The sequence below is a fragment of the Carcharodon carcharias genome, chromosome 4, assembly GCF_017639515.1.
Source record: "Carcharodon carcharias isolate sCarCar2 chromosome 4, sCarCar2.pri, whole genome shotgun sequence".
In the NCBI taxonomy this organism is placed as follows: domain Eukaryota; kingdom Metazoa; phylum Chordata; class Chondrichthyes; order Lamniformes; family Lamnidae; genus Carcharodon; species Carcharodon carcharias.
The window spans coordinates 151,369,741-151,397,057 of NC_054470.1; the positions used below are offsets into that span (position 1 = coordinate 151,369,741).

General features: G+C 42.9%; 1 protein-coding gene across 7 annotated transcripts in view; it reads left to right on the forward strand.

Moving 5' to 3' along the window:
- atg10 (ATG10 autophagy related 10 homolog (S. cerevisiae)) overlaps positions 1-27,317 on the forward strand; it is a 294,562-nt gene that overhangs the window by 236,017 nt on the left and 31,228 nt on the right. For all 7 annotated transcript variants that reach the window (XR_005942884.1, XM_041186996.1, XM_041186998.1 and 4 more), the window contains one exon: positions 6,793-6,890. Coding sequence is in view for 6 of the 7 variants with exons in the window: in XM_041186996.1 (XP_041042930.1) it covers positions 6,793-6,890 (98 nt within the window). In the remaining variant the exon portion in view is untranslated. The remainder of the gene's footprint in view (positions 1-6,792; positions 6,891-27,317) is intronic.

Below are 27,317 nucleotides of genomic sequence, written 5' to 3' on the forward strand. Positions count from 1 at the left end.
CATGGTACCAATTTTATCTGTAATCTTTGGGAAAATAAACATACTGGGCAGAATTTTGCCCTTGGTGGGTGTGCAGGCGCCACGGGGCCCGCTGCCATTTTTGAGTGGGCGGGCCAATTAAGGCCCGCCCAGCAGCCTGCCCGACAGGAAGTGCTATGCGCTTCCTGTGCGGAGTAGGGGGAGGGAATCCCCAGGTGTCAAAGTGCCCTCTTTCGTACATGCGCATGAAAGAGCGCACTGCTCCCTGAGACTAAGTGCTGTCTCAGGGAGATTACTGACAGTCTAAAAAAATAGAAAAATAAAAACATTATTAACATGTCCCCCTCATGTGACAATGTCACACAAGATGGGGCATGTTAATAAAAATAACATTACATTTATTAAAGTTTTTAAAAAGGAACATGAAACCTCATCCTGCCAGTGGATGAGGTTTCATGTTTTTTCAGAAGCCCACTGGGGCTCCTGGCCTGCCCGCCAACCTTAAAGTTTGATTGGCAGGGCCTTTAATTACTTTAAGTACCCTGTCAATGGCCTCAATTGGCCATTGACAGGTTGGCGGGCGGACAGCTGATTTCATTGTCCACCCACCTTCCTGAAAATTTAAAGGAACCAGGATGACACCACATAATTTTCTTGTCGGCGAGCGGGCCCCGCCCCCAAATTGCCGACAGGAAAATTCTGGCCACTGTTTCTTAACTTCACCTGGCTAGGTGACACATTTCACCCCTCCTTTGAAAACAATCTAGTCTATTTTTTTTCTAAAATGCAGATCTTCTTTTACACCTTACATTCTAAACTTCCCCTATGTTTACTTAATTAACATTTCAAACCCAGCTTATCTTCTAACACATCAAAGCCTTTGGACTAGCTGCCTTTAATCCAATTAAGTCACACATACACATGCACACATATATACACTCATGTATATACACAGATACCACTATTTTACAATAACTTCCAATAACATTGTTACAACTTCCTGACAGAATCTATCCACCTCTGCTTCCACCGCTTTTTCAGGAAGGCAGTTTCAAAGACTCACGACCCTCTGAGAGAAAATTCTTTGCCTCATCTCTGATTTAAATGGGCGATGCCTTATTTTTAAACAGTGACCCCTCGCTCTAGATTCTCCCACAAGAGGAAACACCCCCTCCACATCCACCCTGTCAAGACCTCTCAGAATCTTATATGTTTCAAACAGGTTGCCTCTTACTCTTCTAAACTCCAGCGGATACAAGCCTAGCCTATCCAACCTTTCCTCATAAGACAACCCAACCATTCCAGGTTATAGCCTGGTAAACCTACCCTGATCTACTTCCAACGCATTTACATCCTTCCTTAAATAAGGTGACTAATACTGTACATAGTACTCCAGATGTGGCCTCACCAGTGCTCTGTATAACTGAAGCATAACATCCCTACTTTTCTATTCAATTCCCCTCACAATAAATGATAACATTCTATTAGCTTTCCTAATTACCTGCTGTACCTGCATACTAGCCTTTTGCGATTCATGCACTAAGACACCCAGATCCCTCTGCATCTCAGAGCTCTGCAATTTCTCACCATTTATATAATATACCTCTTTTATCCTTCCTGTCAAAGTGGACAATTTCACATTTTCCCAAATTACACTCCATTTGCCAGATCTTTGCCCACACACCTAACCTATCTATATATTTTTATAACCTTCTTATGTCCTCCTCACAACTTACTTTCCCAGCCATCTTTTTGTCATCAGCAAATTTGGCAACCATCACCTCCATCCCTTCATTCAAGTCATTTATATCAATTTTACACAGTTAAGGTCCCAGCACTGATCCCTGTGACACACCACTCATTACATCTTGCTAACCTGAAAAAGACCCATTTATGCCTACTCTCTACTTCCTGTTAGCCAGCCAATCTTCTATCCATGCCAATTTTTACTGCCTATACCATGAGCTTTTATTTTCTGCAATAACCTTTGATGCGGCCCTTTATCATATACCGTTCCCCTTTATCCACAGCACATGTTACTTCCTCAAAGAACTCCAATAAGTTGATTAAACATGATTTCCTTTTCACAAAACCATGTTGACTCTGCCTGATTACCTTGAACTTATCCAAGTGCCCTGCTATAGCTTCTTTAATAATAGCTTCCATCATTTTCCCTTAGACAGATGTAAGCTAACTGGCCTGTAGCTTCCTGCTTTCTCTCTCCCTACCTTTTTGAATAATGGGGTTACATTTGCTGTCTTCCAATCTAAAGGAACCTTACCTGAAGCTAGGAACTTGTGGAAAATTAAAACCAATGCATCAACTATCTCACTAGCCGCTTCTTTTAAGACCCTAGGATGAAGTCCATCAGGACCCGGACTCTTGTCAGTCTGCAGCTCCAACAATTTACTCTGTACCACTTCTCTGGTGCTTGTAATTTTTCTGAGTTCCTCCGTCCCTTCCATTTCCTGATTTATAGCTGCTTCTGGGATGTTACTTGTATCCTCTGTAGTGAAGACTGATGCAAACTACCTGTTCAATTCATCTGCCATTTCATTGTTTTCCATTATCAATTCTCCAGGCTCACTTTCTACGGACCAATGCTCACTTTGTTAACTTGTTTCTTTTTTAAATATTTATAGAAACTCTTGCTATCTGTTTTTATATTTCTGGCTAGTTTTCTCTCATACTCTAATTTTTCCCTACTTATTAATCCTTTAGTCATCCTTTGCTATTCCTTATATTCTGTCCAATCTTTTGGCCTTCCACCTATCTTTGCATGATTATATACTTTTTCTTTAAGTTTGATACTGTCTTTAGCCTTTCTAGTTAACCACGGATAGTGTATCCATCCCTTGGACTTTTTCTTACTTGTTGGAATGTATCTATTCTGTGTATTCTGAAATATCCCCTTAAATGTTTGCCACTGCATTTCTGTTGACCTATCCCTCAAACTAATTTGCCAATTTACTTTAGCTAGCTCTGCTTTCATGCCCTCATAATTGTCCTTATTTAAGTTTAAAAACATTGTCTCAGATCCACTTCTCTCTCCCTCAAACTGAATGTAAAATTCAATCATATTATGGTTGCTGCTACCTAGGGGTGCCTTCGCTCTGAGGTCATTATTTAATCCCATCACATTGCACAATACCAGATCTGGTACAGCCTGGTTGGCTCCAGAATATGCTGTCCTAAGAAACTATCCCAGAAACATTCTATGAACCCCTCATCTAGGCTATCTTTGCCCATCTGACTTTTCCAGCCTTTATATATATTAAAATCTCCCATGATTTCCGCTGTGCCTTTCTGACAAGCTCACTGTTAGGGGGCCTGTACACGACTCCCACAAGTAACTTCTTGCCTTTACCATTTCTCATCTCTACCCAAACCGTTTCCACATCCTGGTTTTCTGAACTAGGTCAGATGTATTAGGCAGAAGTACTAAAAGTATATAGCTGTGCCTTCAAATAGTTGGTTAGTGCATTGAATATAACATATTACAAATACATGACATGCTTGAAATCAAGTTCAGTACTCAGTAGCAAAAATTTGTTTAAAAAAAGAAAAAATGCACCCAAACTGAAGAAATCGCTAACTGGCAAAGCTGACAAACCTCCTCATTTTGAATTTGATAATTGATATGGGTGGCTGCTGCACCATTTGCATATCAATCTAGCTTATCCCAAGTGCAATAGCAGGTAGGACCAAGAAATCTATATCTACTGCCCTGGCTGGTAGCAATAAGCAAATAAAGTCAACCAAAGACTTGGTGAGTATATTGCTGGGAGGCTCAAAAAGTGCAAGGAAGCTTGAAAGTCTTTTAAAGGTGGACAGATGAGGGAAACAACTTCTACCTGAATTATCTCATTTGAATTAAAATGGTATTCCATCTTTCCAATATGCCAAAAATATACGAAAATTCACTTCCTTTGTTTCCTGTTTAATCAGTGGAAGGAATTCATAGGAGCTCTATCCCTTTTAAGACATTTTTATGTTGTGATGTCTGTCACATGACCATTGCTTTCTGAATCATTTATTAATCCTGGCCTTGGGCTATTCCCTCAGTTATTTTTCTTCCATCATTTTCAGAAGTGTTGGACTTCTGCCAAGCTTTTGGGAACAGCATTGCATCTGTGTTTTCTTTGTTTTATTGAAACTCCTTGGAAAAATTGCTGACCCTGTTTTACAGTGATTGAAGTTTTTTGGTCAAAACATCTCACCGGCCAAATTTTAAAGCCATTTAACTTAAGTCTCTGAGGAATTTTTAATTTTTGCTGGCCTTGTCAAAGTCTTCCTGGCCATAACCAGTGTTCCGTGTCTTCAATGTTTGCCAATGTACCACCATTTTAAAGACTACCTACTCTGGGGATGTTTGCTGCTCAGGGCAAGGAAAGCAGTGAATGACTATATTGAAAGATAGATGGTTGAAGTAGAATCGGATTGTGCTAATACTTATTGGGAAGGAACCCAGGATGTCAACATATCACAAAGGAGAAGTTCAATTATTACTTTAGAAACCATACGGATGTAGGTTGGGTAAGAAGTTGACACTTCTAGAAAATAAACCAGAGACCAAATGACTTAAACAACTTTCTGGGAATCCCTCTGGAATCTTTATTTAACCTCACTGCTAAAATACAAGATTCACAAACTTATGATTTTACAGCCTATCTGAAATTGTTGATGTTTTTGGCACAGACCTTATGGTTGTAACTGCTGCTAACTTTAACAGTGCACCAGTCTTTCTGCCTTTACCAAAGGATGTGTTTCTATTTGATGAGGATGATCACAGTGGGGACTGGTAGCTAGATGTGCAGACTTGACGAAAATTCCTGAACAAATGTAAATAAAAACAAGAATATGTCCTTGTCAACACTTACCAAAAAAGCTTGCTTTTATGGGAATTTGCTGTGCTCAATTGGCTTCACTGTTTACCTACAGAACAAGTAATTTCTGTACTTTATAAAGTAAATCTTTGGATTTTAAGCACTTTGAGATTTTTTGGAAGATGTGATGAGTTGATAAATGCAATTTCTTTAATTTATTTGATTTAAAAATAGTAAACTTAGCTTAAAGCAGTTGTTAAAGTGTCTAATCTGGGGATTTTTTTTGAATATTCTGTTGCTAATATGTCACATCTGGTTTTGGTAGATTTTTTAAATAAATGGGTACCCATTTCTTATGTTCTTTTGATTAAAGAGTAGTTTATTACAATATTTTCAGAACTATTTTAAAATTCCCCTTTCATAATATAATTGTAAGCAGTAAGGTAAATTATTTTAAAGAGTCTGGAAATGCTATGTAGACCTTCTTTTCCCTGCAGCCTGTGGTCCAATTAGTCCCAGGTATTTTGTTTGCTGCATTATACTAAGGTTTGTAGACTTGCATGAAAGTTGTTGATGCTGTTGCTTATTTTACATATATCACCTTACATGATTGATAGTGTGGTGTAGGTTATGAATTTGCAGTATGTATTTTAATGAAGAAATTGGAAGTATGGAAGTTTCATATAGTATAAAATATTGACTTAACGATTTAATATAAGCAATTGGCAATCTGGATTTTATTTTCAACTAACTGTGTCCAGTCAAAATGCGGTATCCACTTCCTGCAGTTGATAGGCTGTGTGATACAAATTGGTTGTGTGAACAAGTACTAAGTGTTAGGTTCTGCTAATTTTTGTTATCTTACTTCTACGCACCTACATAGGAACTGGAATAGGCCATTCTACCCCTCAAGCCTAATCTGTTATTCCTCATGGCTAATTTGCGATCTAACTCCATATCCCCACCTTTGTCCCATGTCCTTTAATACCTCTGGTTAATAAAAATCTATAATTCTCAGATTTAATTTACCTTTCCATTCTTCTAGTGATGCTGAGTTTGAGCCCATTGTTAACAATTCACCAACCAGTAGAAACTATTTTTTGTCATTTACACTTTCAAACCTTTTAACATTTTGAAAATCTCTACTGGATTCCCCTGCTCCATACAACTTTCTCTGCTCCAATGAAAAAGCATAATTTTTCACACACTTCTCCATTTTTCATTCTTGACATAATTCTAGTGAATGTTCACTCTATGCTTTCCATGGTTTTAATATTCTTTCTATAATGGAATGCCTAGAACTGCATACAGTGCTCTAATTATGACTAACTGCTGTAACTTCAGTGAAAGATCAGCATTTATATTTCTCTAGAGTTTCCGCTGATCTTCAACCTAAATTACAGCAATCAGGAGATCTGCACCTTCAAAATTCAATCTCCAAATTCCATGAAATCTGCAGAATCATGTTCCTCTATTGTAATTAGTATATGTCGTTTTTTTGAGTCTTTCTAATGCTTTGCAGATTTGTATAAAAATACTGACCCTTTCATCCTCCTAAATATGCTTTCCATTCTGTTTTTGTTGTTATTTCTTATTATTTTGCTTTCTTAATCTCTCTTCTATTTGCCACAAGGTATGTCTTTATAACCTCCTTCAGCTTACTATTTTAAGACTGTTTTGACTCCTCATTTTATTTTTAATCCAGCCACATACATTCTAATGCCTTTTTCCTTGCATTGCACATTTAAACTAATTTTGGTTCTAAAGCAGTTGACTAAATTGAAAATGTTCATTATTCCTGCAATAACACAAAGAATACTTGAAAAGTTTGGGGATGTGCATAACGGATACAGGGAAACAACAGGGATTCCAGCTCAAATATGGAGCTAGCACAGATATCGTGTGTTGAACTGTGGTTTCCTGTGGTAAAACTGCTAGGAAACAATAATCTGGTTCTTAAGTATCCTTTTTTTATTTATTTGTCTAGGAGCACCATTTACTTGGCCAACCATTTTTTGTTCTGCATCCTTGTCGAACATCTGAATTAATGACTCCAATAATGGATGGTGCCACACAGGAGCAGAGGTAAGGTGTTTTAACAGAGAGTCTGTTGAGCTGCACCAATTGAATACAGGTGAATTAAAATGCATTGAATTATTATGAGGACAATGGAAATGGATGTTAGCTTTTTTAAGCAATTAATACAGTTTAGATAAGAACAAATGAATTTCGCTGATTTGATAGACAAGAGTAAAGTGAGGAGGATAAAAGAGGGTAGTTAACCATTGAGTGAAAAATCTTTTGTCATTTTGTAAAAATCTGAGCCTGTTTTTCATTACATAGCCTCCATAAATAGGGAATGGAAATTAAATGATTACGGTATTCATTATAAATAATGAGACATAAATATATATCTTAAAGGGGAGAATTTGCCCCCCTGTTGGGGGGGTTGTGTGGGGGTGGGTAAGGACCCAATTGGGTCCATGTCGCCATTTTACGTGAGCGAGCTAATTAAGACCCACCCAGCGTGACGCGCATCTGGAAACACTGTGTGCTCCCTGTGCAGGCAAGGGGCAGGTTCCCTGAGTTGGGAGTGCGCTCTTTCGGGCATGCGTCCGAAAGAGCGCAGAAATCTCCCTGAGGCACAGAGGTGCCTCAGGGAGACAAGTTTTATGTTTGAAAAATTTTAATAAAGGAAAAAAATTTTAAGACATGACCCCTCATATGACAGTGTCACATGAGCTGGGACATGTCAATGAACTTTAATGAAAAACTTTATTTAATTTCTAAGCCCTTCATGAAAGTTCATGCCGCCAACCTTAAGGCTTGATGGGCAGTTTTCTTGATAGGTTTAATTAGTTAATTAATGCTCGTAACAGATCTTTGACAGTTTGGCGGGCGTGCCCGCCGAACTGAAAATGTAAATGATGCGCGTTGACGTCGGAATGCACGCTCAATGTCACCCCGCGTCATTTTAAGCCTTGGCGAGCAGGCCCCACCCCCGCTCGCCAAGCCAAAAATTGTCTGCAAAATTTATGTTTCAATGTAAGTTTTTTTAATGTTATTTCAAGAACATTTTACAAAAAAAGGGTTAAATAATTATTTATTAAAGATGATTGATCTCTCCATAGATCTATCATAAGGTTTTACAGTTGGTCGTGTCCTCTTTGAGTCTTAAAAATTTGTTGAACCTTTGTAAAACTGCATTATGTTTTAAGTTTTCCTTGCTTTCTGTATTAAAGCATAATTCCTTCAGGACAACTATCTTTGACCTTCGTCAGTTTTAACAAAGCAGCAGGCTAAAACATCCTGAAGTAATTATGGTGCAGCAGCACAAGGCAAGAGAGACTTTGAACGCATGGCAAGTCTTTGGTGCATTAAAAAAAAGGCATAGAACAACAGAAGGTGCACTAAAATTCCACTACTATTAGATGTGTTTACTCATGTCTGCAAATTAAGTACATTTACTCGTTTATTCTTAAAAGTTTTGATACATCCATCATCCAATAGTAAAATCACAGGAATGATGGCCCTTTCAAGTTTTAATCTTCTGCAGTCTTGGAAGAGATGTACAATATTTCCTGTCTTATGCTGTATAATAGGGACAGCAGCAGACTGCAAAGAAAAGATGGGGATTCAGATTATTTACACTACCTTGTGGTTAGAATGGAATACTCTATTCTAATTTAGAGTTCCAGTGGGAGACTTCACCTGAATTTGGCAACTTTTTTTTTGCATTGTTATATGTTTCACCACAATTTTATTTTTTTGTTCCTAAAGTAGTTCCACAGTTCCCAATAGGTCTCCCAGAACATGCCTGCTTAAGTTTTGCTAGTCCTGTTATGGGGTCATTCCAAAGCTAAATATCCTTGTTATTACTTTCCATTGAAACACAATGTCAGAAAATGTAAAGCTTGCTGCTTTTTGTGAATGGTCTTATTCATTCTCACCTCCAGTGACAGAAATATGACTATTGGCTGTTCACCTGCAGTCTAAAGCTAGAAAGGAGATGAAGCCTTTTATCTCAGATAAATATTTGTCTGACTTCTGAGAATGAAGTAGTCATTAGTAGGGAAAATTGGCTGATATAACAATAACTGTACTTCAGTAGTTACCCATTGGTTGTAAAGCACTTTGGTTTACTCAAAACATAAAAGGATGCTTACACAAGTGTAGCTTCTTTCTTTTTCTGTTATAAGACGACAAATGAGTTGAGATCTATTTTGTTTGGGTGTTGGGAGAAAACTGGACCAGAATTTGGTATTAATTCTCCAAATTACACCCAAGGGCATTATTGTCACAGACTCCCTGATCTAGAACTTGTGAATTTGTGGACTAGCTCTTTTGGTTCCATGAGGTCCCTGGATTATTGGTCAGAAACCTCTGCATCTCTAGAGAATTTCTGGCTGAATGATCAATCTGCACCAAAGCTAGAATTAACTCTGTGAAGTCCTCTATTAGGAAGCTTATCCCAACAACATGACCACCAACACTGGCAACAATTATGTTAATCATGTAAGAATTTCTTGATGGCAGTCATTGTGGGTCTGGCATGGTTGGTTTGACCAAATTAAAATAGACTTTGGCAAAGGAAAAATACTGCAGACTTTTCCCCCAGTTTAGGCTTAGGAAAAGTTATAACTGCTATAGAATTTCAGCTCCGGTCTGTTTCACATACTTTCAAATTTCAGCTTTTCCTCTGGTTCCAGTAAACCTTTTGGGATTTCTTGATTCAGTACTGCTGGTGCTCTGACCTCAACATCTGAGGTACAACCTGAGTATCATCCATTTTGGGATATCTGCTATTTCTGAAGGATCAGGACAAAGTTACTTATATCCGTGGCATTTCATCTACTTTTATGGGGTGCCAAAAATTCAACATGAAATGGTCATAACCTCAAGCTAAGGTAGACAAATGGTGATCCTGTAATAACTATTGAGGGAGTCACTTCTCTTGTACAAGTCTAACTGTAACCTGAATGTACACCAAGTATATGTTCATTTTGAAGAATAAATCCTTTATCCACTGAAACACATCCAAGAAATTGGAAGCTTGGGGCCAGAAGGTGTTCTTGTAGGGCACACTACAAACAAGATTAACTACATATGGTAACATTTATCAGTCAGCAGTGGTTCAGAACTGACCTGCAGTTAGGCTGGCTCAAGCTTCTGTGATTGATAACACATTGAAGGGGCATAAGGCAGTTAATATGTAGACTGTAAAGCTGTTTCAATAGTGTGCTATTTTTGATGTAAGGATGCTTGATTGACTCCTTTAGTGCATGGGTGCCTGGTTACTGATCTTGGATCTTTTTCAGGATCTGCAGCCAAAAGGTGATTGAGGCTTCATTGAGCAAAGACTGATATGTTTAAAAAGGTTCAATAACTACTGAGATATTGTGAGAAACAGCAGAAAACCACTGCAGTAGTGATGACTACCAAGGAATAACAAGCTCCTTTTCATGATATGAAAAGCAGAACAAATATCATTCTGAGTTCAAGAAATACATTTTGAGCGACTCGTTATGTAATGAGTGATGTAACTCTGATGGCTCCAGTGCAGAACCTGTCTGGTGCAGGCAAATGAAATGGAACGGATGTGATCCCAGGAGAGGACAGTGACATTGGTTTTTAAGGGGCCTGGGAAAGCATTGTTTATTAGTGTCATCCATTGCTCGTCTAATAGCACTTTTGCTCCTGAGTCAGAAAGTTGTGGGGTCAAGTCCCACTCCAGACACTTGAGAACAAAATCTAGGCTGACACTTCGGTGCAGTACTCAGGGAGTGCTACGCTGATGATGGTGTCGTTTTTTTGATGAGGTGTTAAACCAAAGCCCTGCCAGCCCTCTCAGGTCAAAGATCCTATGGCACTATTTCAAAAAATTGCCCCAGTGTCCCAACCGATATTTATCTCAGTTAACAACACAAAAACAGATTATCTGGTTGTTATCACATTGTTTCTGGGATCTTGCTGTGCACAAATTGGCTGCCGCATTTTTTACTCTTCAAAAGTACGAAAAGTGTCGGGACATTTTGTGGTCATGAAAGGCACTTTATAAATGCAAGTCTTTCTTCTCCTGATCCCTCAAAAATCATTTCTACACCTGAAGTTTAACTTTTTTTTAAGCAGTGCCTTTAAGGAACATTGGTTAGTCCACTCAATGCCTAGTACCACTTGGTGCTGTGTACTCGGCAAATGTTTCACCCTCCAATGTATTAAATGTGTTAGAAATTAGAATATCTGTCCCACAGGTGTAAACTATCAAGTTTGACCTTTACTGACTGTCAACAAAACACAAAAGCTGAATTGAAAATCCAGAAATTTTTTGAAAGGTAGAGCGTTAGCATGAACAAACATTCTTTACTCCCCACCTCACCAACATGACCCCTAACTTCACTCAACACAGCTTAAACTTCACCACACACAAAAGAAATACTACAACTATTGTGTAGCTACCACAATCATTTTCTCTTATTCTCACACACTGGCAGAGTCCCTTTTTGAAAATTATAATTTTACCTCAATTTAGCTTTTGAAACTTGCCATTTTGTTTTTCAAAATTAGAACAAAGAACAAAGAAAAGTACAGCACAGGAACAGGCCCTTCGGCCCTCCAAGCCTGCGCCGATCATATTGCCCATCAACTAAAACATTTTGCACTTCCGGAGCCTGTATCCCTCTATTCCCATTCTATTCATGTATTTGTCAAGCTGCCTCTTAAACACCACATTACTTTAAGAAATGCTACTAGACACTTCTGAAGAAAACTATTGCATATCAGGGCAGCTAACCAGTGCTGGGAAAGGTGCAGTGTATATGCTCAGACTATGCCATCTAAATTTAGTTCAGAGTCACAGCTCTGGACAAAAATATCAGATCCAAGCCCAGGCTTTTAGGATAAGCTGAGGTCTTCAAGTAAAAATTATATAATGAAACCAACAAATAATTTGGTGGATAAGTCTAATCATATTATTGTGAAAATGTCACCTTTAAAAAGAAGTTTTTGGTTAAATTCTCTGTTGGACACCAGAAATTTCATTTGCTGAGGAAATGGCTGATGGGGAGGTGGTGGTATAGTGGTACCCTACAAGTAACCCAGAGGCCTAGGCTAATGCTCTGGGGACATGGGTTTGAATCCCTCCATGGCAGCTGGTGGAATTGAAGTTAAGTTAATAAGTCTGGAATTAAAAAGATAGTCTCAGTAATAGTGACCATGAAACCATTGTCAATTGCCCTTTAAGGAAGGGAATCTGCCATCCTTACCTGGTATGGCCTACGTGTGACTTCAGAACCACAGCAATGTGGTTGAATATTAATTACTCTCTGAAATGGCCTGGCAAGACACTCAGTTGTGTCAAACTGCCACAAAGTCCACAAAAAGGAATGAAACCAGATGACCTACCCATTGAACTAGGTATTGCAAATGACAATGGTAAACTAAGCTATGTCGACCCTACAAAATGCTCCTTGCTAACGTCTGGGGGCTAGTGCCAAAATTGGGAGAGCTGTCTCACAGACCAGTCAAGCAACAGACAGACATAGTCATACTCACAGAATCATACCTTACAGATAATGTTCCAGACACCGCCATACCATCTCTGGGTCCTGTCCCATCAACAGCTGAGACCCACCAGAGATGGTAGCACAGTTGTATACAGTTGGGAGGGTGTTGCCCTGGGAGCTCTCAACATTGACTCTGGACCCCATGAAGCCTGATGGTATCAAGTCAAAGATAGGCAAGGAAACCTTGTGCTGATTAACATCTACCCCCAAGCCCCATACCCCCTCAGCTGATGGATTAGTACTCCTCCATGTTGAATACCACTTGTAACCATCTTCAGCTGGAAGTGCTGAGTGGATGATCCATCGCTGTCTCCTCCTGAGGTTCCCAGCATCACAGATGCCAGTCTTCAGCCAATTCGCTTCACTCTACGTGATATCAAAAAATGGCTGAAGGCACTGGATACTAAGGCTGTGGGCCCTGACAACATTCCAGCAATAGTACTGAAGACTTATGCTCCAAAACTAGCTGCGTACTTAGCCAAACTGTTCCAGCTACAACACAGGCACATACCTGGCAATGTGAAAATGTCCACAAACAGCAGGACAAATCTCAAGCCGGTCAATTACTGTCCCATCAGTCTACTGCCAATCATCAGTAAAGTGATGGAAGAGGTCATCAAAAGTGGTATCATGTGTGTCATGAAATCTACTTATCTTTGTGTTCCTGGGTGCTAAATTAGCAGTCTGATGAGATTGTAATGTTTAAGGTACAGGATGTTCCAATGCTTGTTACATTGGTTCCTGCCTAGTAACAAGGGTGGGGACAGTCTGGGAGTGTTTTGATAGATCACCAGATCAGTTCAAGGGTCAATTAAAGCTCTTCTTGAGGCAGTCAGTTTTGGGGAGTCTGCCTGCCAACAAGTATCACAAAGACAAAAGGGACAAACAAGTCCCAGTTAAGTTAAAAGAAAGGAACTGAGAAACAGACTCCAACTTAAAGAAAGAGTTGCGGGGAGCAGACTTTAAGTAAGGAGAGCCATTGGGGCAAAGGTAACCCTTTGGAACAGTGGTGTGCTGCTGAGCTATAGATCTGAAAGCGTGCTTGTAAGCTAGTGTTTAGGTCTACTCAGGCATCCAGGGAAAAGGAATTTCGGAAGGCAGGATTGAAACCCTGTGAAGTGGGCCATAGTTGGACCTGTCTGAGTGGGAGTGACATTTGGAGAGAATTCCAAAGCAGGATCCTCAAATGTGGAAATTGGAAACGCTTGTGAGAAAGATGAAGTGAGATTGGTTGGCTCACAATGTGACAGGTGCTTGGGTGGCGGAGGGGGGGGTGTTGAGAAATCCATGGAATTGGACTTCATACTTACCTTGAATGTTAAAGTATCAGACAGATTTGTAAATTGTTTTATCTTTCTGACCTTGTACAGTAAAGTTTACTTTTGTTTGTTCAAAACCATGGGGCAGAATTTTGTGCTTGACGTGTGGAGGGGGCGGGCCCCACACTTCATGTAAAATGACACGCTGTGACATCAGGTGAGCATTCCGACGTCACCGTGCGCCATTGCGATATTTCGCTGCGCGGGCGCGCGATGAAGTTCAACACACGCCCGCCATTAATTGACGGGCTAGTTAAGGCCCTTAAATCAGCATTCGATGCTGATTTTCAGGCGCCCGTGCGATCTTCGGATTGGCGCATGGGCACAATGGGCAGGCAGATAAGAGACATTGTAATAAAACTTATCCATGGGCAGGATAAGAGGGCTCAGTGGGGTTGTCAATCTGGCATTTGAGTATTTATTGCAGAAAGTTTTTTAAACTTGCCTGTGTGATCTGTAGCAGTTCAGAACAAATTCCAGTAGCTTTCTGTGCACTTTTAACCTTCAGGTCAGCACTCTGCAATCAGTAATCTTTATCAGATCTGCAGCTTTCCGGAGACCTCCCTTTAGCCTGGGTATGGGTTCTGACATGTCCACTGAAGGCAGCTCCTCTGAGTAGGAAGGGAGGGCTAGAATAAGGAGGAGCCAGGAGTGCAAAATCAGCCTCCATGGTTGCCACCTTTGGGAGTACAGGCACAAGCACAAGGGACACAGGGCCAAGAGGTAGTCCAAGGTAGATGGGGCCACAGAAGAAGCCACTATCCTGTTGCCAGGGTATACAGGCAGCGAAGCAGCTACCTCAATATGACTGAGGTGCAGTGCCGAAGGAGGCTCCGACTGTCAAGGGAGACAGTCAACTATATCTGTCAGATGATTGGCCCTGAGATCTCTCCTAACTGTGTGGGTGGACACCCCACGCCAGTGGCTCTGAAGATCACAGCTGCCCTCAACTTCTATGCCTTTGGCTCCTTCCAGGCGTTGGTGGGTGTTCTTTGCGGTGTCTCCCAATCAGCTGTGCATACTTGTGTCACGCAGGTCACAGACGCTCTTTTCAGATGTGCATTGACCTTCATTCACTATCGTTGGGACCAGGCAAACCAGACACAGCGAGCCAGAGGCTTCGTGGCGATTGCTGGCTTCCCCAGCTCCAGGGTGCAATTGACTGCACACATGTGGCCATCAAGGCTCCAGTAGGTGAGCCCGGTGCCTTCGTCAACAGGAAGGGCTTCCACTCCATGAACGTACAGATAGTGTGTGATCACAGGATGCAGATTCTACAAGTCTGTGCAAGGTACCCAGGCAGCTCCCATGACGCCCCCATCCTCAGACACTCCCAGGTGCCAGGGCTCTTCAATGCTCCAGCCCGGCTGGATGGATGGCTGCTGGGTGACAAGGGCTATCCCCTCAGAAGGTGGTTCATGACGCCTCTCTGCCATTCAAGAACAGAAGCTGAGCAGCGCTACAATAGGAGCCACGTCTCCTCAAGGGCTGTGGTGGAGAGAGCTATCGGTCTTCTCAAGATGCACTTCCGATGCCTGGATCGCTCAAGTGGTGCACTCCAGAACCCCCCAGATCGCGTCTCTCTGTTAATGGTTGCATGCTGCGCTCTCCACAATCTTGCACTGGAAAGGGGGGACGCAGTGGACGATGAAGTCATTGACACAGCGGATGTGGCTGCACACACTGAGTCCAGCATTGATTCTGAGGATAAGGAGGCACAGAGGAACAATGAGGGGTTAAACGCTGACCTGGGACTACACAAAAGAGGCAGGGACAATTTAATACAACAAACCTTCGGCTAGCTCCACACAAATGGATCAGGAGGACCAGCCTTGCCTGGCACTTCCGCAGTCAGCACTTAAGTGCTACATCTGGCACTTCATCTAAGCAACTAAGGGCTTTGGACATAAACCTCAATGTCCACTGAAACACTCCTGACGTGTGTAAAACATACAAATGCAGAACAAAGCTGCCACCCTCAGCCACGGTAACACATCGGGTTTTAATTTTCTCCATCATAAGGTCACACAAAATGAAAGCAAAATGTTTTTCAGCCATAAATAAATAATAATTCCCTAATCTTGGGCCAACACAAGAGCACCAGTGAGAAACCCGTGGTGTGCCTAAGGTGCCTTATGCTTACGTTTATGGGTGCTACGTCTTGGTGCCACCCCATCGCTTAGAGTGGCTTCTGAGACAGCCTGCTGACTCTGCTGTCCTATTGGCCTTGATGACCTTGGCGGCCGTCGTCTGGCCCATGGAGCCTGTGCTGGCCTCACCTGGAAGGGATCTGCCAGGTCCACAGCTGGCATTTCCCCAGCTGTTGCAGTCTCACCTGATGAAGCAGTCACTGGGAGAAGGATGGAGCAGCTGGTGCCCTCATCCAGAGTGCCATGAGGGGAGCCCGCAGATACGATAGGCAGCTGCTCTGCCAACGTGAGGTCATCCCGGATGTCCCTGCTCACCATTGATGGATGGGCAACGAGCTGGGAAGCTTGAAGCCAACACCATCTCCCACATTGGCAATGACCAGCTGTGGCCACTGGCACTGTGAGGGTTTGCAGGTCCAAGCGTAACCCCAGGAGAAGCTGCTTGTTCTCCTGGAAGCCCTTCTCCATGAGAGTCACCACTCTCTCCATGGAGGAAGCATGATGCTCTGCCATGATGCTCATTGCATCACTGATGCTCCGCATGGACTCCTCCACCACAGTCACCAAGCGAAGCATAGTCTCATGCAACATTCCAGATGCTCCCGCATGTTTCCTGCAGCTGCTGCGTCGTGGACAACTCCAGAGGAACATCATCACGCCCCTACTCAGTATGTGCCTAGTCCCCTGCAGTCCTCCAACTGCTGGCGCCTTCGGTACTCTGTCTCTGCCAGCTCCTCCACTGTGCCCTGGGACACTAGGCGATGATCCAATGCCCACTGATGTGCTAGTATCTGCGCTGGTGCCTGCCTCGCAGAAATGGTGTGACTCAGGTGACAACTGAGGGCCCTCAGGTTTGAGAGGGGGCATCTGTAATTGCTCCTGGTGGACAGGCTCTGATGATGCTGAAAATAACAAAAAGGACAGTGGATCAGTTAGCGTGGACACAGTGACACACTTCATCCCTTTCCCCCTGGCTCATTATGTGCTCAACCTTCCAAAACCTATGGAGATGAATATTGGTGGGGTGACAAATAGTCAGGAGGAGACCCAAACATTATAGGCAGATACAGATGGGTTGGTCAGATAGCCTAAGGAATGCCAAATGGAATATTATGTGGATAAGTGTGGCAGGCCCTACAGCCTGCCCTGCTCTTCTGCCCTTCCCTCCAGCTTACCCTGCTTAGCAGACCCCCTGTGTTTGGATTTCTAGGTGGCCATTGCGAGCAAACTACAGGACCCGGCGGTCTGTGCATGCCTGCTGTAGCCCGCACACTCTTGCTATCCATAAGACATAGGAGCAGAAATTAGGCCATTCGGCCCATTGAGTCTGCTCCGCCATTCAATCATGGCTGATAAGTTTCTCAACCCCATTCTCCCGCCTTCTCCCTGTAACCTTTGATCCCCTTACCAATCAAGAACCTATCTATCTCGATCTTAAATACACTCAATGACCTGGCCTCCACAGCCTTCTATGGCAATGAATTCCATAGATTCACCACTCTCTGGCTAAATAAGTTTCTCCTCATCGCTGTTCTAAAAGGTCTTCCCTTTACTCTGAGGTTGTGCCCTCGGGTCCTAGTCTCTCCTACTAATGGAAACATCTTCCCCACGTCCACTCTATCCAGGCCTTTCAGTATTCTGTGAGTTTCAATCAGATCCCCCCTCATCCTTCTAAACTCCATCGAGTATAGACCCAGAGTCCTCAAACGTTTTTCATACGTTAAGCATTTCATTCCTGGGATCATTCTCGTGAACCTCCTCTGGACCCTTTCCAGGGCCAGCACATCCTTCCTGAGATACGGGGCCCAAAATTGCTCACAATATTCTAAATGTGGCCTTATAAAGCCTCAGCAGCACATCCCTGCTTTTATATTCTAGTCCTCTCGAAATAAAAGCCAACATTGCATTTGCCTTCCTAACTACCGACTCAACCTGCAAGTTAACCTTAAGAGAATCCTGGACTAGGACTCCCAAGTCCCTTTGCACTCCAGATTTCTGAATTCTCTCCCCATTTAGAAAATAGTCTATGCCTCTATGCTTCCTACCAAAGTGCATGACCTCACATTCCCCACGTTCTGCAGCCTCCCCGCCTCCTCAATACTACATGTCCCTCCACCTATCTTTGTATCATCTGCAAACTTAGCCAGGATGCCCTCAGTTCCTTCATCTAGATCATTAATGTATAAAGTGAAAAGTTGTGGTCCCAACACTGACCCCTGCGGAACTCCACTAGTCACTGGCCGCCATCCTGAGAAGGACCCCCTTATCCCCACTCTCTGCCTCCTGCCAGACAGCCAGTCTTCTATCCATGCTAGTACCTTGCCTCTAACGCCATGGGCTCTTATCTTACTGAGCAGCCTCCTGTGTGGCACCTTGTCAAAGGCCTTCTGGAAGTCCAAGTAGATAACGTCCATTGGTTCTCCTTTGTCTAACCTACTCATTACCTCCTCAAAGAATTCTAACAGATTTGTCAGGCATGACCTCCCCTTGATGAAACCATGCTGACTTTGCCCGATTTTAACATGCACTTCCAAGTATTCTGAAATCTCACCTTTAATAATGGACTCTAAAATCTTACCAACGACCGAGGTCAGGCTAATCGGCCTCTAATATCCCATCTTTTGCCTCACTCCCTTCTTAAACAGGGGGTTACATTAGTGATTTTCCAGTCTTCTGGGACCCTCCCTGACTCCAGTGATTCCTGAAAGATCACCACTAATGCCTCCACTATCTCTTCAGCTATCTCCTTCAGAACTCTGGGGTGTAATCCATCTGGTCCAGGTGATTTATCCACCTTCAGACCTTTCAGTTTTCCTAGCACCTTCTCCTTGGTAATGGCCACCATACTCACCTCTGCCCCCCGACTCTGTTGAACTTTGGGGATGTCACTCATGTCTTCCATTGTGAAGACTGATGCAAAGTACCTATTCAGTTTCTCCGTAATTTCTTTGTTCCCCACTACTACTTCTCCAGCGTCATTTTCGAGCGGCCCAATGTCCACTTTTGCCTCTCTCTTACCTTTTATATATCTAAAAATACTCTTGCAATCTTCTTTTATATTACTGGCTAGTTTATCCTCATATTTAATCTTCTCCCTTCTTATTTCTTTTTTAGTTGTCCTCTGTTGGTCTTTGTAGGCTTCCCAATCCCCTGGTTTCCCACTGCTCTTCGCCGCATTATTTGCTTTCTTTTTAGCTTTTATGCTGTTCCTGACTTCCCTTGTCAGCCATGGTTGCCTCGTCCTCCCTTTAGTATGCTTCTTCTTCTTAGGGATGAATTTTTGCTGTGTCTCCCAAATTACTCCCAGAAACTCCTGCCATTGGTGTTCCACTGTCTTTCTTGCTAGGCTCATCTCCCAGTCAATTCTGGCCAGCTCCTCCCTCATGCCTCTGTAGTTGCCTTTATTCAACTGTAATACCGTTACATCTGATTCCAGCTTTTTCCTCTCAAATTGCAGGGTAAATTCTATCATATTATGGTCACTTCCTCCTAAGGGTTCCGTCACCCTAAGCTCCCTTATCAAATCTGCCTCATTACATATCACTAAATCTAGAATTGCCTGTTCCCTAGTGGGCTCCACCACAAGCTACTCCAAAAAACCATCTCGTAGACATTCCACAAATTCCTTTTCTTGGGATCCACTACCAACCTGATTTTCCCAGTCTACCTGCATATTGAAATCCCCCACGATCACTGTAACCTTGCCTTTCTTACACACCTTTTCTATCTCCTGGTGTATCTTGTGCCCCACATCCTGACTACTGTTCGGAGGCCTGTACATAACTCCCATTATGGTTTTTTTACCCTTGCAGTTGCTCAACTCTACCCACATAGATTCTACATCATTTAACCCTACATCATTTCTTGCTATTGATTTAATTTCATTTCTTACCAACAAAGCAACCCCACCCCCTCTGCCAACCTGCCTATCTGTTCGATAGGATGTATATCCTTGGATATTTAGTTCCCAGTCAGGGTCCCCTTGCAGCCATGTCTCCATAATGCCCACCACATCATTCCTGCCAATTTCAATCTGCGCCACAAGCTCATTTACCTTATTTTGTATACTGCGTGCATTCAGATACAACACCTTCAGTCCTGTATTTCCTGTCCCCTTTCTCATTGTCATCCCTTTATCTGATGTGCTTGAAGTTAGATTCCTAGCCCTTTCTAAACACTCTGTCCTATTTTGTGTTCTGGAGACTTTAATAGCCTCTCCTGGGCTCTCCTTTCTTTTCAGTTTTTTCATAATTTTCCATGAAATTGAATCCACCCCCCTACACGCTAACCTGCTGCTTTGTTTCCCATTAGTCATTCTTCTTGGAGTTTTACCCTTCCCTCCCCCGCACTTTCTAGTTTAAAGTCCTGTTGACCACCCTATTTACCCTTTTTGCTAGAACCTTGGTCCCAGATCGGTTCAGGTGAAGACCATCCCAACAGTACAGATCCCTCCTGTTCCAATACTGATGCCAGTGCCCCACGAAATGGAACCCCTTTTTCCCACACCACTCCTTTAGCCATGGGGGTCGGAAATGCGCTGGGTGGGCCTTGCGTGGCACACCCATGCAAAATGGTGGCGCGGCCCCGATCGCAGGCGCCGATCAGTTCCGCGCTCGCCTGCGCCTGCACCCGCTCCATCTGCCCGCCCGCCAAATGGAAAATTTTTGGCTATGGACTCTTGTGACTTTATTCACTTGGTAAGCTTCTTGAATCTCAAACTTTATCTACTTGAACAAAACTTTATTGGCCCTTAACCGGATTTCCCCTGCCCACGTCCCAGGGTCTGGCAGAGGATTGTAACAAGCAGCACTTACTCAGCAATAACCTGCTCACTGACGTTCAGTTTGGGTTCCATCAGGGCCACTCAGTTCCTGACCTCATTGCAGCCTTAGTCTAAACGTGGACAGAAGAGCTGAACTCAAGAGGTGAGGTGAAAGTGGCTGCTCTTGACTTTAAGCCAGCGTTTGAAAAAAAAAATCCCACCATGGCAACTGGTGGAATGATAATCACAGGACCATCACTGCATGAGTTTCTCAGGATTGGGTCCTTCCCTCTATCATAAGGTCAGAAGCGAGGGTGTTTGCTGCTGATTGCACAGTATTCAAACCATTCGCGACTCCTCAGATACTAAAGCAGTTCGTGCCATGCAAGAAATGGATGACATTCAGGCTTGGACTGACAAGTGGCAAGTAACATTCGTGCCACACAAGTGCCAGGCAATGACCATCTCCAACTAGAAAGAATCCAACCATCTCCCCTTGACATTCAATGTATTACCATTGCTGAATCTCCCACTATCTATATCCAGGGGGTTACCATTAACCAGAAACTGAACTGGACAAGCCATATAAATACTGTGACTGCAAGAGCAGGGCAGGGGCTATGAATTTTGCAGAGCATAACTCACCTCCTGACTCCACTGACAAAGCCTGTCCACTGTCTACAAGGTGCAAGTCAGGAATGTAATGGAATACTCCTCACTTGCTTGAATAAGAGCAGCTCCAGAAGCTCGACACCATCCAGAACAAAGTAGCCCACTTGATTGGCACCCCTTCAACATTCAATCCCTCCACTACTAAGGCACAGTGGCAGCAGGGTGTACCATCTACAAGATGCACTGCAGCAACTCACCAAGGCTCCTTTGACAGCATCTTCAAACCCGCGACCTCTACTACCTAGATAAAGGCAGCAGATGCATGGGAACATCACAACCTGCAAGTTCCCCTCCACGCCATACTGACTTAGAACTATATTGCCATTCCTTCACTGTTGCTGGGTCAAAATCCTGGAACTTGCTCCCTGACAGCACTGTGGTGTACCTAACACCACATGGACTGAAGTGATTCACAAAGGTGGCTCAAAGGCAATTAGGGATGGGCAATGAAAATACTGGCCTAGCATCCCGGGAAATAATGAAAAATAAATAAACGGCAATTGGGAAGAATTATCAGAAGGCATTTTGAGTGACCGATGGGAACTGGGTAACCAGAATGCAGTGTGATGAATTTGCTAAAGTAATACTCACACTAAATGTGCACTATATTTAATGAGAAGATGTTTAACAAAACCTGACATTGGTAAGTCAAGTGGACATTCAGGAAGTGTATGTAGACACAGATTTTTAATACAAAAACAGAAAATGTTGGAAAAGCTCAGCAGGTCTAACAGCATCTGTGGAGAGAAAAACAGAATTAACATTTTGAGTCTGTGTGACTCTTATTCAGAACCTTTAATATTTTATTTGGCAACATCAAGTAGCTGATTCCGTGCCCAAGTGAAAGGGTTTTGCTCACAAGAATTGTTCTGAGAGTGTGCTTTCACTACTTTGGAGGTGATTTCCAAGAGTTTGAAGATTATTTCTGCCACCTTGGAATCTTTTTTATAACAGTTTACTGTTGGCCTCAGCATGGGAGCCATTTGTGTAGCTCAACTTTGGACCTCTGATGAGGAAACAGCAGCAGTGGCAGCGGTCTTCTCCCACTCCACCATCCACAGAGAGGATGAGCACAGAGCTCCGGCTTTCTGGAGAGAATACCTCAAATACATGGTATACAAGAAGATGAGTAGCTTTCTGGACATGACTAAGCATCGGTGCCTCAGAAGTTCTAAACCTTCCCTTCAAGTGTTTGCTGGCTTTTGCCTGGAAGAAGACCTTCTGTTAAGTGGACCATGCATTGCCTGTGGTGATCAAGGTCACCAAAGCACTTAATTTCTTTGCCTCTGGCTCCTTCCATAACCTGCAGGTGATGTTTGTCGTCATAAGTGCATCTCCCAGATGACAGATGTCAAGTTTGTACACTCATGTGCGCTTGACTATTGATGAGGCCAGTCAGTATGAGAGGGCCAAAAGCAAAATACTGTGGACGTTGGAAATCTGAAATAAAAACAGAATTTTCTCAACAGATGAAAGGTCAAAACATGAAATATTCACTCTGTTTCTCTCTCCACAGACGCTGCCACACCTGTTGAGTGTTTCCAGCATTTTCTGCTTTTATTTCAGAACGAGAAGGCCCTTAGATTTGCTGCTCTGGCTGGATTCCCACAGGCCCTTGGAGCCTTAGATTGCATCCATGTTTCAACCTAGATGCCCTCAGATTACCCAGCAGTATTCAGCAACCCAAAGGGATTCTACTCCATTCATATTCAACTGGTTTGCAATCACCGCAAGATCATCAAGCATGTCATAGAAACAGTGACGTAGAAAATAGGAGCTGGAGTAGGTCATTTGGCCTTTCAAGCCTGCTCTGCCATTCAATATGATCATGGCTAATCCTCCATCTCAAAGCTGTGCTCCTGCGCTCTCCCCATACCCTCTGACATCTTTGGAGTTGAGAAATCTATCTATTTCCTTCTTAAATATATTCAGTGACTTGTCCTGCACAGCCTTCTTTGGTAGAGAATTCCATTGGTTCATCACCCACTGAGTGAAGAAGTTTCTCCTCATCTTAGTCCTAAATGGTCTACCCTATTATCCTGAGACTGTGACCCCTTGTTCCAGACCCCCCGCCAGAGGAAACATCATCCCTGCATCCAGTTTGTCCATCCTCGTCAGAATTTTATACATTTCAATGAGATCCCCTCTCATTCTTCTAAGCTCCAGTGAATACAGGCCCAGTCGGCCCAATTTCGTCTCGTATGAAAATCCTGCCATCCCAGGAATCAGTCTGGTGAACCTTAGCTGTACTCCCTCTATGGCAAGTATATCCTTTCTTAGGTAAGGGGACCAAAACTGCACACTCTACTCCATGAGTGTCTCACCAAGGCCCTGTACAGCTGCAGTAAGACATTCTTGCTCCTGTACTCAAGTCCACTCACAAGGAAGGCCAACATACTATTTGCCTTCTTAACTGCTTGCTGCACCTGCATATTTGCTTTCAGTAATTGGTGAACAAGATATCCAGATCCCTTTGTACGACAATTCCCAATTTATCACTATTTAAATAATACTCTGCCATTCTGTTTTTCCCCACTGAAGTGGATAACTTCACACTTATCCATGTTATACTGCATCTGCCATGTATTTGCCCACTCACTCAACCTGTCTAAATCCCCTTGAAGCCTCTTAACACCCTCCTCACCACTCACATTCCCATTTGGTACCCTCATCCAAATCATTGATGTATATTGTGAATATAACCCAAGCACTGATCCCTGCAGTACCCACTAGTCACCGTCTGCCACTTTGAAAAAGAACCATTTATTCATACTCTTTGTTTCCTGTGTGCTAACCAATGCTCAATCCATGCCAGTATTTTACCCTCAATCCCATGTGTTTTAACTTTATATGGGACTTTATCAAAAGCTTTCTGAAAATCCAAATAGACCACATCCACTGGTTCTCCTTTATCTGTTCTGCTAGTTATGTCCTCAAAAAACTCCAGTAGGTTTGTCAAACATGATTTCCCTTTCGTAAATCCATGTTGACTTTGTCTAATCCAGTTGATATTTTCTAAATGTCCTATTATCACATCCTTTATAATAGACTAGCATTTTCATTACCACTGATGTTGGGCTAACCATCCTGTAATTCATTGTTTTCTCCCTCCCTTGTTTCTTAAGTAGTTGGGTTACATTTTCCACCCTTCAATCTACTGGGGCTGTTCCAGAATCTACAGAATTTTGGAAGATGACAATCAACGCATCCATTATTTCCATGGCCACCTCCTTTAGTACCCTGGGACGTAGATTATCAGGCCCCGGGGATTTATTGGTTTTCAGTCCCACTAATTTCCCCAGCACTATTGTTTAGTAATACTAATTTCCTTCGATTCCTCCTTCTCACTAGACCCTTGGTTCCCTAGTATTTCTGGGAAGTTATTTGTGTCTTCCTCTGTGAAGATAGACTAAAGTAGTTGTTTAATTGCGCTGTCATTTCCTTGTTCTCTATTATAAATTCTCCTGTTTCGGACTGTACGGGACCTACATTTGTCTTCACTCATCTTTTCCTTTTTACATACTTATAGAAGCTTTTATTGTCCACTTTTAAGATCCTTGCAAGTTTACTCTCATACTCTATTTTTCCCCTCTTAATCAATCTCTTGGTCGTTCTTTGCTGAATTGTAAATTGCTCCCAATCATCAGGCTTGCTACTTTTCCTAGTAACTTTATATGACTGCTCTTTGGATTTAATACTATCCTTAATTTCTTTTATTAGCCATGGTTGGGCCACTTTTCCTGTTGTGTTTTTGCACCAGAAAGGAATATGTAACTGTTGCAATGCACTCCAATTCACTCCACGTGATATCAAGAAACAGCTGAAGGCACTGGATACTGCAAAAGCTATGGGCTCTGACAACATTCTGGCAATAGTACTGAAGACGTGTGCTCCAGAACTTGCTGCACCTCTAGCTAAGCTGTTCCAGTACAACTGCAACACAGGCATCTACCCAGCTATGTGGAAGATTGCCCAGTATGTCCTGTACACAAAAAACAGGACAAATGAACCCGGCCAATTACTGCCCCATCAGTATACTCTCGACCATCAGTAAAGTAAAGGAAGGGGTCATCAACAGTGCTAACAAGCAGCATTTGCTTACTCAATAATGTCCAGTTTGGATTCTGCCAGGGCCACGCAGCCCCTGACCACATTATAGCCTTGGTTCAAACAAGGACAGAAGAGCTGAACTCCTGAGGTGTGGTGAGAGTGACTGCCCTGGATATCAAGACCGCATTTGACTGAGTGTGCCATCAAAGAGCTCCGGCAAAACTGCAGTCAATGGGAATCAGGAGGAAAACTCTTCACTGGTTGGAGTCATACCTAGCACAAAGGAAGATGGTTGCGGTTGTTAGAGGTCAGTCATCTCAGCCCCAGGACATCACTGCAGAAGTTCCTCAGGGTGCTGTCCTCGGCCCAACCAACTTCAGCTGCTTCATCGATGACCTTCCTTCCATCATAAGGTCAGAAGTGGGAATGTTCGCTGATGATTGCACAATGTTCAGCACCATTTGCAACTCCTCAGATACTGAAGCAGTCCATGTCTAAATGCAGCAAGACCTGGATAATATTCAGGCTCAGGCTGACAAGTGGCAAGTAATATTCATGCCATACAAATGCCAGGCAATGACCAACAAGAGAGAATCTAACCACCGCTCCTTGGTGTCCAGTGGTATTACCATCATTGAATCCCCCACTATCAACATCCTGGGGGTTATCATTGAGCAGAAACAGAACTGGACTAGCCATTTAAATACTGTGGCTACAACAGCAGGTCAGAGGCTTGGAATCCTGCAGCGAGTAACTCACCACCTGACTTCCCAAAGCCTGTCCACCATTTCAGGCACAAGTCAGGAGTGTGATGGAATACTTCCCACTTGCCTGGACAAGTGCAGCTCCCACAATACTCAGGACAAAGCAGGCCGCTTGATTGGCACCACATTCACAAACATTCACTCTCTTCACCACCGGTGCACAGTAGCAGCAGTGAGTACCATCTACAAGATGCACTGCAAGGATTCACCAAGGCTCCTTCGACAGCACCTTCCAAACCCACAACCACTATCATCTAGAAGGACATGGGCAGCAGATAAATGGGAACACCACACCTGGAAGTTCCCTTCCAAGCCACTCACCATCCCGACTCAGAAATATATCACCGTTCCTTCACTGGAACTCTGGGTCAAAACCCTGGAACTCCCTCCCTAACAGCACTGTGGGTGTACTTACATCACATGGACTGAAGTGGTTCAAGAAGGCAGCTCACCACCACCTTCTCAAGGGCAACTAGGGGTGGGCAATAAATGCTGGCCTAGTTGATGGCTCCATTTTACAGTTCTAGAATGCTCCCATTCCTCATAGGATTTTAATATCAGGGCTGAAATAAACTGCTTTGGGCGGTTGTCAATCCCACTCTCTCTAATTGGTCGGGAAATCCAGATATCAGTTGCACATACCGTTGCCGAGTTTAACACCCTGCTGAAACTTCCCTTTGTGCTGCCGGTTTCTCCTATTGTGAGAAGGTTGGAACATTAAAATTCAGCCCATACATTCTGTCCTTATTTCTATATTTCATTACAAATTCCCAAGACAACATGTATAATAGAAACTGCCTATGTAAAATTGTCATGCTGTAATTTCATCCTCCAGTTCTTAAGTTAAAGGTCCTATTTCAAATAGTATTCTTAAATGATGAAAGGTCATGAATCTATCCTTGAATACTGCTTCTTGAATAAAAATAACTAAAGAGATGAGGTTAACTTGACAATAATTCCATAGACAATACTGACATTGCATCTAAAATTGGTTGTAAAATTCAACATCTTTCATCTGTACTCTGAAAGTTGGTAATTTATTACGCATGCAGTGTATGCTGTCGTTTTTGAAAGGTTATAGCAGTTGGAATTTCAGATCAGATAGGATCAATGTCTAACTTCCAAAGTTGCTCGGTCAGAGGGTCATTCCACAGATGCTGTGGCTGCGAAATTCAGCAAGAACTGAAAATGGGTGTGATGCTCATGATGCACGATAAACCCATGGACATTCCT